At 34.7% G+C, this 13,754-nt stretch overlaps 1 protein-coding gene and 2 non-coding genes across 3 annotated transcripts; all 3 read left to right on the forward strand.

The window, feature by feature from the left end:
- The first annotated feature begins 395 nt into the window (after window positions 1-395).
- Window positions 396-13,526, forward strand: LOC126964560 (tRNA N(3)-methylcytidine methyltransferase METTL6). The gene is made up of 13 exons (XM_050807756.1): window positions 396-1,233; window positions 1,400-1,559; window positions 2,495-2,537; window positions 2,981-3,023; window positions 3,829-3,949; window positions 4,609-4,643; window positions 5,070-5,135; window positions 5,320-5,358; window positions 8,513-8,563; window positions 10,051-10,078; window positions 11,255-11,368; window positions 12,118-12,186; window positions 13,325-13,526. The coding sequence occupies exons 1-3, from the start codon at window positions 560-562 to the stop codon at window positions 2,510-2,512; spliced, it is 852 nt and encodes a 283-aa protein (XP_050663713.1). The 5' UTR covers window positions 396-559; the 3' UTR covers window positions 2,513-2,537; window positions 2,981-3,023; window positions 3,829-3,949; window positions 4,609-4,643; window positions 5,070-5,135; window positions 5,320-5,358; window positions 8,513-8,563; window positions 10,051-10,078; window positions 11,255-11,368; window positions 12,118-12,186; window positions 13,325-13,526.
- On the forward strand, window positions 3,680-3,764 carry LOC126964754 (small nucleolar RNA snR60/Z15/Z230/Z193/J17). Its single transcript, XR_007729429.1, has one exon. It is a non-coding gene; the product is annotated as a small nucleolar RNA snR60/Z15/Z230/Z193/J17 (small nucleolar RNA).
- Window positions 4,459-4,545, forward strand: LOC126964749 (small nucleolar RNA snR60/Z15/Z230/Z193/J17). The gene has a single exon (XR_007729424.1). It is a non-coding gene; the product is annotated as a small nucleolar RNA snR60/Z15/Z230/Z193/J17 (small nucleolar RNA).
- Window positions 13,527-13,754: the final 228 nt, after the last annotated feature.

Raw genomic sequence — 13,754 nt, forward strand, 5'->3', positions numbered from 1 at the left:
TAGTGCCTAGAGTACTTAGTTAATTGCTTATATTTGTCACTTGCATTAATAATATGCTCACATAGAAGTGTATCAATTATTAATAATACTTTTCCATAGTACTATAAAATTAAATCAATACTTATTATTAATATTATATATTTATTTATTTATTATAAAGAGGAAAGATTTGATTGAGCACAAGGCAACACTCATCACTGGTCCGTGGTCGTTACTCGTCGTCAGACTCAAATGTCACTTTGTACTCATTAAAGCAAAATTATTTTAGGCACTTGTCAGTTCACAGATGTGAGTTGTGGTCAGTCTCAACTCTCAACCATAGAACATAGTAACTATACTCTGTCTATGGTCTCAACTTTCATTTGTTATTTGTCACTTGTCACTTGATAGTTGATGATGAGCGAATGTGGTTGTGGTGGTTAGAATTAGATTCGCTTTCATTTCGAAATTAGTCAAAAATAACTGACTATTCGTTCAAATATTTTATTAATATTTATCTAACTTTAATAATTTATGTTAGGAAGCTAGTTTTGTGATAAATTAGTTTTCGAACATCGCGATGGAGATGGATGTAAAATTTGATACTGAAGGTGATATTTTCAATCACCGGTTGAAAGAATTATCAGAAGAGGAAAGAAATCGTTTAGAAGCACAAAATACACGAATAATACCTGAAGCAAAGGCAGCAAAACTAGAAAAGGAAGCAAAGAGGCATTGGGATATTTTCTATAAGCGCAACGAGACGAAGTTTTTCAGAGACCGCCACTGGACAACACGTGAGTTCCAAGAATTGATTAATTTCGATCCAGATCAAGAGATAGTCTTTCTAGAACTCGGCTGCGGAGTTGGAAACATGATTTATCCTTTACTTGAAGAGGGATTTGCGAATTTCCGATTTTTCGCATGCGATTTTTCACCACGTGCTGTTGAATTCGTCAAATCCAATAAACTCTACGATGAGAGTAGAATCAAAGCATTTTGTGCAGATCTAACTACTAATGACTTATTCAACAATATTTCCAAAAATAGCGTTGATTTGTGCAGTTTAATTTTTGTCTTATCGGCGATACACCCGAATTGCTGGGCACATGTTGCTCGGTTAGCCTACGAAGCTCTCAAACCTGGCGGGGTCTTGTTGTTTCGTGATTATGGCAGATATGATATGGCTCAACTCCGATTTAAGCCTGGGCATAAAATTGCTGACAACTTTTATATGCGTCAAGATGGCACAAGGTAAAGACAGTCATAATATTATAGCACTTCATAGTGTGGCATTTCTTTGTGCTCACTGGTCGTTGTACTTTTTGTGTATATATCATTGAATAATTTTCTTCAACCAATGTAGTAGTAACTAAACTAATGTTTCATACCAACAAGTTATTTACCGATTTGTTTTTAGAAGCTACTACTTCAGCGAAGAAGAGCTGGCGACAGTCTTTACTACAGCTGGATTTGAAATTCTCACAAATACCTATGTGCAAAGGAGAACTGTAAATTTTAAAGAAGGAATAGATGTGCCTCGTATATTTGTTCAGGGAAAATACCAAAAGCCATTGATGGTGAGTACCATGACTATTCTATCTAGTTAACCATATAGTTATTTTGTCATTTACTCATCCTCATGTTCATATCACATCATGATGTCAATAATTATATAATGCAAGCAATAGCTCTGGTGGCAGATATAACAGAGAACCATAGTAACATCACCTCCTGAGAAAATCTAAGTAGTAATTAACACCATAATGTAACAAGCATGGTAGTGGCCTTACCATGAGAGATATGGAACCTTGTTATATTTCAAGTTTGATATTAGCAGGCTGTTGCCAGAAATTGTACCTTCTTTAGAATCATTTGTCTAGAATGTTTGATAATCTGAACATGTCCAGAATTTTGTCTGGCTCTCTAAATTGTCCTGATTTTAATTTTTATTATATTACTTTATAGTTATATAACCATAAACTAATATGATATAACTATCAATATAATTTATTTAATTAAAAAAATGAATTAGGCGTTACTTTGCGGAAATCCATAATTATACAAATGATTTATTTAATAATAGTAATGATATCAAAGAGTCTTTAATCTTCACGAAAATGAAATCTAAACATGATCAACTTAAAAGTTTGGACTTTAATTGAAATATCAGGACTTTCAAAAATACTAAGTGGTAACCCTACTTGTTCTGGGTGAAGTTATTTTGAATGTGAGTTTGCCTTATCCAATATTTGAGGATAATATTCTGAAATTTTAGAACAGTTACCAGTTCCAAGGTCTCTATGTTTTTATCTTAGTTTGATACATTTTTGTACTCTTTCTGTATGAGAGACATTTAAAATTTACAATTTGAATAGTAATTAACATGATGAAAAATGCTAACCATTGATATAAAATGATTTGCATGTATATTAGCTCTATCTGATAACATTATTAACATAAAAGAATTTATTACAATATGAGCTATGTTATATTGTACAAATATTTGTTTCAGGAGTCTAATCCTGACTGAACTGGACTGGCTGATATATAATATGGTATGTATCCCACATGTCACCAACTACTCATGCAATTAAATAAAAAATTAAATCTGCTTATTATGGCAGCCATTTTGAATATTATGGTCCTGATTTTGATTATCATAAAATGTGCACTTTTGTACCTATGTAAGTCAATTTGGTATACCAAGTGTCTCAAGGACTGTTATGACTCTTTAACATATTAATAATGATGATAGCGCAGTGCAGCTGAAAACCTTCAGTTGTCTCACAGCTCGTGATTATCACTCGCTTAGGGCGTTTCATTACATTTTCATTAAGTTTCATTCATTTTTAAATTTGAGTAAAATTTCATTCAGCTTAGGGACACTAGTTGTGAGGTGTGATGGAGTTGCTATATATGAATCTGAATTAATAAATTTTATTCTTTTTTTTAGTGATTCTTGGTAATAATAAATAACTAATTGATACTTTTATGACAGGTACTTGAAGCAACAGTGGCTATTACAGTTTTCTATCATGCAGGTAAAATATATATTATTTATTTTAATATTATTTATCTAATGATAAAGTATTTAATTAGGGCCTGCATTGTTAATTAAGGGTTGTTAAGTGGGGGAGTGATATCCAGACCCCTTTAACCCCCAAAGAGTGGAAAGGAGTAGTTATAATTTTTTTTTTTTGAGATTTTGATAAGGGTGTGCCCTGTGCAAGCTATTTCTAGATTATGAGGATTAGCTTCTGTCACAGTGTAGTGATAAAAAATTTTCATTGTAATAACTTATTAAAAAAAATACTTTATTTACAACTTAATAGTTCCAATCAGTCCATTCATAACAAAATGTTGAAAAATGTTCCATTTCACCGTCAACCAATGTTTTTTTGTTCTATAAACTTAAAGTATTGTTCTATTGTAGATAACTTCAAATAAAAAAAAACACATATCTGTGCAATGTGAGAGTGGTGTCAATTGAAAGAGGGAAAAAATTCCATAATATAAAACTGAATTCGTAATGCAACCCTAGTTTTATATAAAAGGCATAGATTTAACAGTTCATATAATATGGTATATTTCCTTGATCTAAATGAATAAAGTGGTTTTGAAATGATTTATTTTGTGTGTGTAATGTTTAAAATTATTACAAGAGGCATAACTTCTTATACACAAAAATTTGCATTTATTTACATAACATGATGATTCCATAGTTCAGCTGATAACCATGATGACAAATTTTATTTGTCTTTCGCTCCTATCTGATATATTTCAGTTGATAATATGTTATTATTTGTGCTATTAAATGAATATATTAACAAATAGATTTTGTTTCAGATGACTCCCCTGTCCTGTATGTTGGTCAGGCAAAAATATGGCTGTAACAATAATTGCATTGCTATTCAAATTAAGACGACGAAAATTATCTTCAAGCATCCTTTGTTCCTAATATTTAAAGGTAAATAATTTAATATAAAAGGCATAGATTTAAAGGTTCATGCTATAATATGGAATATAATATTTATTTAAAACTAGCTGACTGACTGACGTTGTTCTGTATATAATAACTAAAATAATGTTTTTTTTTTTATGAATTTGTCAATAATATATCATAACATTAAGAATTACTTCGTAAAATATGCAACCTGCTGTCGTAATGAAATTGTTTCGCAGCAGAACTGTCAAACTGTGCGTCAATAAATTCTCTCATTGAAATTATGTATGGGCACATAAAAGGAAAAACAAATTTGTTGTTTTTATTTAATTCCGAGCATTTTCGCATTTATTCACCTTTTAAACCTTCTCTGGACTTAATTTTGCCATATAGGTCCAGCCATTCTCGAGTTTTAGCGAGACTAACGAACAGCAATTCATTTTTATATGTATAGATATTTATTATTTTACTATTCATAATTTCAAAATTATTATTACAAGAGGCATAGCTTCTTATAGACAATAAATTGCATTTATTTACATAACATGATGATACCATAGTTCATCTGATAACCATGGTGACAAATTGTGTTTGTCTTTCGCTCCTATCTGATATAATATTTCAGTTGATAATATTTTGAGATTTTATATTGACAGATTTACACATTCATTATTTTTTTTCAGATTTCTGTCCTGTCTCTGCTAATGCCTTTGACAAAGTAAGTATAATTACCTCTCTTATTTTTGGACTGTGTTGAAATGAGTTTGCATAAAATGTTAGATAATTTATTCGTCTAGATAGTCTTACTGTTTAATCAAGCCAGGAATACTAGTTTAGTGTGTGTGACAAGCTATGTCTTACATTGTGTAGTGTGTGCATTTATAGAGTTTAGTTCTAAACCCATATTTTTTCCAGTTTTCACAGCTGTTATAGTCTATCATCTAGATATATAAAATTATCTAAGCGATTAAACTTCAAATCATATGAAAGATTTAATTGTTGATTTAATGTTAAATGATGATATAAGATAGGGACATCTGATGCATAATGCTGTTATTATAACTATCCACACTGATTTTATAAAATTTCCTCATTACATATATAAAGTTCATACAGACATTACAATTGTGTGATTTTATTTCAGTTGACGACTCAACTTTCTTACTACTTGGTGGCACAGAGAGCAAATTACAAATACAGATTAAAGCAGGTAAGAACATAAGATATTAGGTTTTGCTTGAAGTCTGAGGGAGGTGACTATAATGATGATCTTAGATAGGGACATCTGATTATGATGCTGTTAACATAACTATCCACACTGAATCTTTTTTTAAATAAATTAGTCATTATGACTTACATTTCATTTATTTACATTTATATTCTTTTTGTTTTAGGCTAACAGTTCCAGTTTTGCACAAAGAGGTACAAAAATGGTGAGTGAGTTACATTAAAAATCATCACATAATTTATATTAACATTAAAGATAATCATGTCTTCAGTTTTGCATAAATATATGATAATGAACTCAATGCATGTGTACAAAAGTATATTTTTAACACATCTAAATCAAAAAGAGCTAGTTGAAAAGCTATTTAAGTCCCTGTTTGCAGGAAAATGCCCTCATACAAAAACCGCTACATGACAACCAACACGCCTATACTCAGGGCAGATCAACCGAATCCGCACTCTATTGCGTAACATCTCTCGCAATGAAAGGATTATCACGTAAACAATCAACCTTAGGTGCTTTTATTGATATCGAAAGCGCCTTCGACAAAACCCCTTTCACTAGCATAGGCCGAGCGCTAGCCGCTCATGATGTAGATCCTACAATTGCCGGGTGGATAGACAGCATGTTGAGGCATAGGGCGATACGATTTACTGTGAACACCAGTACTAGATGTGTGGTGGCAACGGGCTGCCCACAAGGAGGGGTACTCTCGCCGCTGCTCTGGAACCTTGTGGTAGATGAGCTCATCACAAGGCTAAACAAAAAGAAACTGTACACGGTGGGCTATGCTGACGACCTCGCCATTCTAATAACAGGACCAGTCGAGAACGTCTTATGTAGCCTCATGAGATCTGCTTTTAAGATTTTGGAAGAATGGTGCGCGCAACACAAACTCACAGGTAATCCGTCAAAGACGGAACTAATACTATTCACTAACAAACGCAGCCTTGTTAATCTAACGTTACCAAAGCTGTTCAACACCGAACTAAGCCTTACTAAAGAAGTTAAATACCTGGGGGTTATACTGGATAGTAAGTTGCTTTGGAACAAACACCTTGAAAACAAGCTGGAAAAAGCATGCATCATCTTTTGGCAGTGCAGAAGACTCATAGGCAGAACCTGGGGTCTTGCTCCAAAGATAAGCAGATTGCTCTATACAGCAGTCATCAGACCAATTATCTCCTACGGAGCAATAGCGTGGTGGCCCAGGACAGAGCTTGTTACAGTACAAACCAAGCTGCAGCGTTTCCAGCGGCTGGCCTGCACAGCCATAACAGGATGCATGCGCACCACGCCTTCCTCGGCCCTTGAAACTTATTTTAGGGCTAACACCACTCGACATACACTTTCACAAGAAGCGACAAAGGCGACTACGTCTAAAGCTGTTTGGGTGTATGGAAGAATGAAGACGGCCTAACAGATAAGCTCTGGAATAGGGTAACAAAGGATTATCCACTCTGTGAGGCACCATGTGATAAGATAACTAATACAAATACCTTCCATAAAAACTATCACATACAGCTATATGAGAAAGATGCTGACCAGTCAGGTGTAAACGAATTAATTACACAGACGGCACGAAAATGGCTACTGGAACTGGTGCCGGCATATTCTCACAGGAACTAAACATACACATTTCCATACCCTTGGGCACACACAGCTCCATCTTCCAATGTGAGTGCGTAGCCATCAAGGAAGCCGCCAGCGCTATATTAAGAAGAAAGGTACATGGCCACAACATCAGATTTCTTTCTGACAGTATGGCAGTACTAACAGCGCTGAAGGGTACCACACACAACTCGGCACTAATACACGAATGTCACCAAACCCTGGAGCAAGTTGCCTCTTATAACCAGGTAACTCTGCAATGGATCAAGGGACATAGTGGTTCGTTGGGTAATGATGCAGCGGATGAGCTTGCGAGGCGGGCATCTGCAAATACAGTGTCTGGTCCATTGCCACTTCTGCCACTGCCCTTCAGCCAAATGCGCTCATGGATACGCTCTCTCACCAACGACCTACACAACACCCGATGGATGAATGTCTCAAGCTGTAGACAGTCGAAGGTGGCGATACCTGCACTATCGCCCAAACTGACACGTAGACTTATGAGCCTCAACAGACATGACATCCGTATAATGGTGGGCACCCTAACGGGTCACACATCACTAAACAAACACCTTTTCACAATCGGCGTAACGGACAGCCCTAAGTGCAGAGGTTGTCTGACCGAAGACGAAACGGTCTCTCACGTAATCCTGGAATGTGCGGGGGTGGCCAACCAACGGGCAAAAACCTTAACCAATACAAGGTCGCTCCAAGAAGTCTGTGAACACCCCAGGAATGTTCTGAACTTCTGGAAGGAGCTGGGCTGGTTGGAGTAACCGGCCATGCTAGTGGTTTAATTGCGGAAACAGGAGCCCCTATACCATACCATACCCTGTTTGCAGGGAAGATATTTTATGTCTAGTGATTCAAAGTGATTGGGAATGCGGATATTACTAGTCTAAATTTAAATCACAAATAATGAATGAACATGTAGCAGCTAAATGATATGTAAACTGAGAAATAGGCAAATAAAAAAAACATACCGACGAATTGGGAACCTACTCCTTTTTTGAAGTCAGTTAAAAGTGTCTAATTCGCTTCTTAATACTGAGTTCTGACTTTGATTGCAATTGTAATACTCAAATCCAGATTATACTTGGTTTTACAAAAAAATATATTTAGTTTCTAAATCATATGTAATGAAATGATGAGAAATTTTATTTGGAGGAAACATTGTACTTAAGATGTTAACAATATAATGGATAATCCAATATGTTACAAAATTGACTAAACACTACTTGTACTGTTATACCGAAACATGTCGGATTTCACAATGATATCATTAATATTTATAAAATAAAATTTTAAGATTTTATAATATGAGACGTAAATAACTTAATAATTCATTTAGTACCTATGTATAATATTAACAAATTCGATGTCATAAAAGTATATTAATTTACATATATTATTATCAAATAGTCAATTCATTTTGTATTGAAAAATTCATTTAAACTATAGAAGCACTTATTTGTTAACCACTGATGCAGTCTTCTTTTAAAAACTTTCGTAAATCAAAGGGACCTTTATAACTATTATATAATTCTACATTTCAAACTAGTATAGATATAGGAATAAAACTAGTGATCTGAATTCGTTTTTCAAATGATGACCAGACCTTCAGGTCTCCCTCATCAGAGAGAACCCAAAACACCATGTTGACAACCAAACATGTCTGATGTATTTGAACTTCTAAATAATATTGTGTAATTGATGAAACATGATTATAATACAGTTATTGTTTTCAGATAATCATCGCCTTTGCAATGTGATTGATGAATCAATGAAATTATTTTTATGTGAGTAGTATTGATAATAATAATTTTTATTGGTCAATAGTTGCATTGCCTATTTTTTTTTTCTCGTTTGCCCAGTAATTTCACTAGCTACGGCGCCCTTCAGACCGAAACACAGTAATGTTTACACATTACTGCTTCACGGCAGAAATAGGCGCCGTTGTGGTACCCATAATCTAGCCGGCTTCCTGTGCAAAGGAGCCTCCCACCCCTCCTCCCCTATTTGTTGCATCATAATATTATGTCATTGTAACCTGCAGTGGTAGGAACATGTAACTTGTTAGCAAGTGATCACCTGGCCTGCACTGTGTAAATACCAAAGCATATTGTATATTTTGTTTATTAAAAAGAGTGCAAAAAAGAATGCTAGGAGAGTTTTTTTTTTAATGAAAATAAGGGTCAAGACGAACAGGACTTTCAGCTGAAGGTAATTGATACACCCTGCCCATTACATACCATTGCCACTCAAAAATATTGAAAAACCCAACAATTCTTCCGCCACTTCTTCGTTCAGAGCGCCATTTGTTTCTGAAGTGGTAGTAGTGTAGACAGGTGACATCAAAAAGAATTCTAAGGGAATCAATTTTCGGAAAATAAATGCCTTTTATGGCTTTATTGAATTGTGGGTCCATAGTGTGTGAATTATTAAAGGTTTTTTCTGCAGGATAAAATTTTGAATTTTTAGTTGTTGAGAATAAGATGTTGGAGCCTGGTTTAATAATTTGATATCTTATTACCTGACAGACAGAATAATGTTCGGTTAACAATCTACTATTTACAAGCGAGGGTCGAAATAATAAATTCCCGAGGTATTTAGACGCCCGAGCGCAGCGAGGTCGGCTATAGTCTGAGTAGGAATTGATACTTTTACCCGAGTTAAACACTCTACTTTTCATTTCGAATATGAGGAAAATAAAACTAGTTGTTTATTTAGATAAACAACTAGTTTTATTTTCCTCGCACAGATTAGTATCCCGCCAATTTATGTCGATTTTTAAAATTTAAAATATGGAACTTGCCGCGTAATTGTTGCGGTTTATTCCGCTTAAAGAAGTTTGCGCTAAGTTCACACTTTCCACCTAATAATCAGATCGAAACAACATTACTTTCCGAGTATGAGTAATGAAAAATAATCTATTGATCAAGTTTAATACTCCATAACAATTGTTATAATGTAAAAGTTTTTTTGCGCCCATAACTTTCATTGAGATAATATTTTATTCACAATGATAATAATCCTAATTTTTCTCAGTAAATAATTAGATTCACTGATGCTGCTTTGTTTTTAAATTAAGTAGTAATTCTATTTGTTAGAAGAGATTTTTTGTTGTATTTTCGTTAAATGATGACCAGACCTTCAGGTCTCCCTCAACAGAGAGAACCCAAAACACCATGTTGACAACCAAACACGTCTGATATTTTAAATAATCTCAAATTATTTTAATAAATTTTTGATGGAGAATAACATAAGTTGTTTATTTTTGTTACAGAAAATTAACCATCCAGCAAGTACTATGAGTAAGTAAAGTATATTTTATATTTCTTTAATAAAAGTTTTTAGTTGTTGTTAAGGACTTGCTAACAGTGTTGTGTATAACATGAAACCATTATTTTTTTTTATGAAAATAAGGGACGAGACGAGCAGGCAATCAGCTGATGGTAATTGATGCGCCGTGCTCAATACAATTCAGTGCCGCTCAGAAAACCCCCGAAAAACCCCAAAAATTTTGACCAGCACTAACTGCGCTCGTCACCTTGAGACATAAGATGTTAAGTCTCATTTGCCCAGTAATTTCACTAGCTACGGCGCCCTACAGACCGAAACAAAGTAATGCTTACACATTACTGCTAACGGCAGAAATAGGCGCCGTTGTGGTACCCATAATCTAGCCGGCATCCTGTGCAAAGGAGCCTCCCACTGGTAATTGTTTGTGTCAATCTCAACTTAAACAATAAACAACATTATACTTAGGAAGAACTTATAATCATAGTTTTTTTAACCAAATTGGCAGCGGGTGGATCACCTGGTGTTAAGTGATCACCGCTGCATACATTCTCTTGCAACACCATGACTCACAGGCGCGTTGTCGACCTTTCAGAAAGGTGTACGCGCTTTTTTTTAAGGTAACCATGTCGTATATTCCCCCAAACACCGTACAAGGAAGTTCATTCCACATGTTTGTGGTATGTGGAAGAAAATTAATCGAAAACGGCACGATTGAGCAATGCCATACATCCAGATGGTGGGAATGATATCCTAAAATTTGTGGAATTCGGCGGCAGGAATCAGTTTAAACAGCTCTTCGGAACACTCGCCGTGATAAATGTGGTAGAAAACACAATGAAGCGACGCCAAGTAAACTAGCCGTTCACAGACCACTTAGTCCAGTTATTTAATTAGCAGTTGCCCTAATTCTTTATGTATTAAAGAGGGTACAAACTGGTAAGAGACTCACATGATGGGAATTGGTAAGGCAAACTCTCATGGCCGAACTACAGTTTGATTCCTGAGTATAATGTATATAGTTCTTTTCATTAGTCAAATGATGACCAGACCTTCAGGTCTCCCTCAACAGAGAGAACCCAAACCACCATGCTGACAATCAAACACGTCTGATGCAATCTTTGCAATATTAAAAAAATACTTTTAATATACAATATACCTGATGCAACTATTTTTGTTTCATATCACAGTTGTCTGGAGACTTCCGCATCACGAAGACTGTTCACGGCAGTTTTGCTCGCAATGCCGAAGTTTCCGGCCGCGCCCGACTTTCATGGAAGGGGGAGGAGAAAGATAGCATATTGGTATGTTTCCTTAATCTTTTTAAAAAACCGAAGTATCTTTCAACACTATGTTCACAAACATTAGTCTTTAATTCATTAATATTACATAAAAAAAAATAACGTTAATACCTAAATGAAGACATCGGTATGATATATAAATTAATTTGTACCAAAATTCATGGACTTTGCGGGACTGGAACCCGCGCCTCTCGAGTTCCGTCCGGGCGCTCTTACCAACTGAGTCAACCGTCCGAGTGACGCATCTCAAAATTTCTAAATATGTAAGTAATAGGGTTGAGCAGGTTATCAACTGTAAATTAGATCCTGTAGAATGTAGATGGAGCCACAACCTGAGAGTTGAACAAGACATACCAAGACTTACGAACCATGCGTCACTCGAACGGTTGGCTCAGTTGGTAAGAGCGCTAGGACGGAATCCGGGAGGTGCGGGTTCGAGTCCCGAATCGTTCATAAATTTTGATAAAAATTAATTAGTATATTTAATTCCAGAAGTGAGGTATATTACTTTAAGATAACAAACTGTTTACATTAGTAATATGGCAAATGATGCAACAATAGTTTTTTTCGATCATTATATTTTTAAGAAATATAATTATTTCTAATGATGACCAGACCTTCAGGTCTCCCTCAGCAGAGAGAACCCAAACCACCATGTTGACAACCAAACACGTCTGATAAATAATAATAATAATTTTACAATCGAAAAAAAAGTTATATTCCAAATGCATAGTTAAAGTATTTTGTTTCAGTTGAAGACGACCAAAAACAACAACACTATTTTGAGCTAGCTCGAAGAATATAAAGAAATGAACATAAAGGTAATTTAATTTTCTTATTTCTAAGGCAGGCCCTTTTTTGTTATATATATAATGTTTTGGAATTGTGATTCGTATTGTTAATTGATGTCTGTTTGTATATTATGGAACATGTAGATACAACTATGTTTTACTATAGCCAGACACAGATTATGGTGATTAAAACTGCCAAGATTTGTTTTTTTTTCTTACTTGTCTTGGTTATAAAGATGCACAACATACAACTCAGGTTATTTTAATATGTATTTTTTTATGTACTTTAATATTATCAACTTTTTCCTCTAAATATTGATTTGTGTGTTATTATAAGAAACTACACTAGAAATAAGGGATTGCTTGTAACTGATTCTAGTAGGCTTCATAAGATACATTTATACACGATTAAAGGGTAAATGTATACACTTTTAAGTCCCAGGCTTACTGTTCAGGCATTATCTATAAATAAATTTAAATGTTTTATTAAAAATGTCACTGTCGTAAGTCCTACAACTCCACAGCTGAATATCTTAAGTGATCAGAGAGCCTGGTATTAGATTATGATTATTTAATAACAATAGCAATGACAGTACAATATTGTATATTTAAAAAGAGCGCAAAAAAAGCTTCTTCCGCTTCTTCTCTCTCAGAGCGCCATTTGTTTCCCAAGCAGTATTAGTGTGCTAGAAGTGACATAAAAAGGAATTCTAAAATTTTGAGAAAGTAATCGCCTCTTATGCCTAAAGCGCTTAGATAATATTATATACGTTTATATAGACTATAACTGCTGTAAAAACGTTGAAATTGAGTTTAGAACTAACCCCTATTTTGAGCAATGCACTCTGACACAGTGTCAAACAAATCACGAGTGTAAGACGTGGATTCTCACGCAACTAATATTCCTGGCCTGTTTTTATCCGTTGTCTAAGAGACTATCTAATGTATAAATTATCTAAGCTAAAGGGTATCATAATTTTACAACCAAGAACAGGATGACCGAGCTCAGTGTCAAAACTGCGACCCAGATCGGTTTTTCACTGCCACACACTCGCATTTAAATTTCGACTAAATTCGCAGCTCCTGTGAGACACGAAATATATATAAATATTATGTACTAATGTAGAATTAATCGTTCAAATATATAAGACTTAGTATGATTTTGAAGGTGCAAGACTCGGCCAGGCGGTAACAACGGGTCTTAAGCTGTGGCTGGCGTTAGATGACATGGTGGTTTTCAACGACGGATAGAAGTTTTTCCTGACACTAAGATGACGTGACGTCTCTAGCTCAGTGGTGGTGTTGTCACCAGTAAGAACAGAACCCACTATAGAAGAAATTATTAATAAAATGATTATTATAAAACGTAACTACATTTTATTTTAATATACGGAATCTCCCATAACCCTTTTGACTGCATTTTAGGGTCTGTACGGCAGTACTTCGGATATGAGGATTACCATATGAGGATTTTGAAAATGTGATGGATGCAGTCTTGTCTAAGAGTTTGTAAGGGCAACAAAAGTATTCTGATTTGTGGAGATTTTAATATTAATCTATTAGAACATTCCTCCATGTGTACTAAGTTTAAAAGTCTG

Source organism: Leptidea sinapis, chromosome 5, assembly GCF_905404315.1.
Source record: "Leptidea sinapis chromosome 5, ilLepSina1.1, whole genome shotgun sequence".
Classification (NCBI taxonomy): domain Eukaryota; kingdom Metazoa; phylum Arthropoda; class Insecta; order Lepidoptera; family Pieridae; genus Leptidea; species Leptidea sinapis.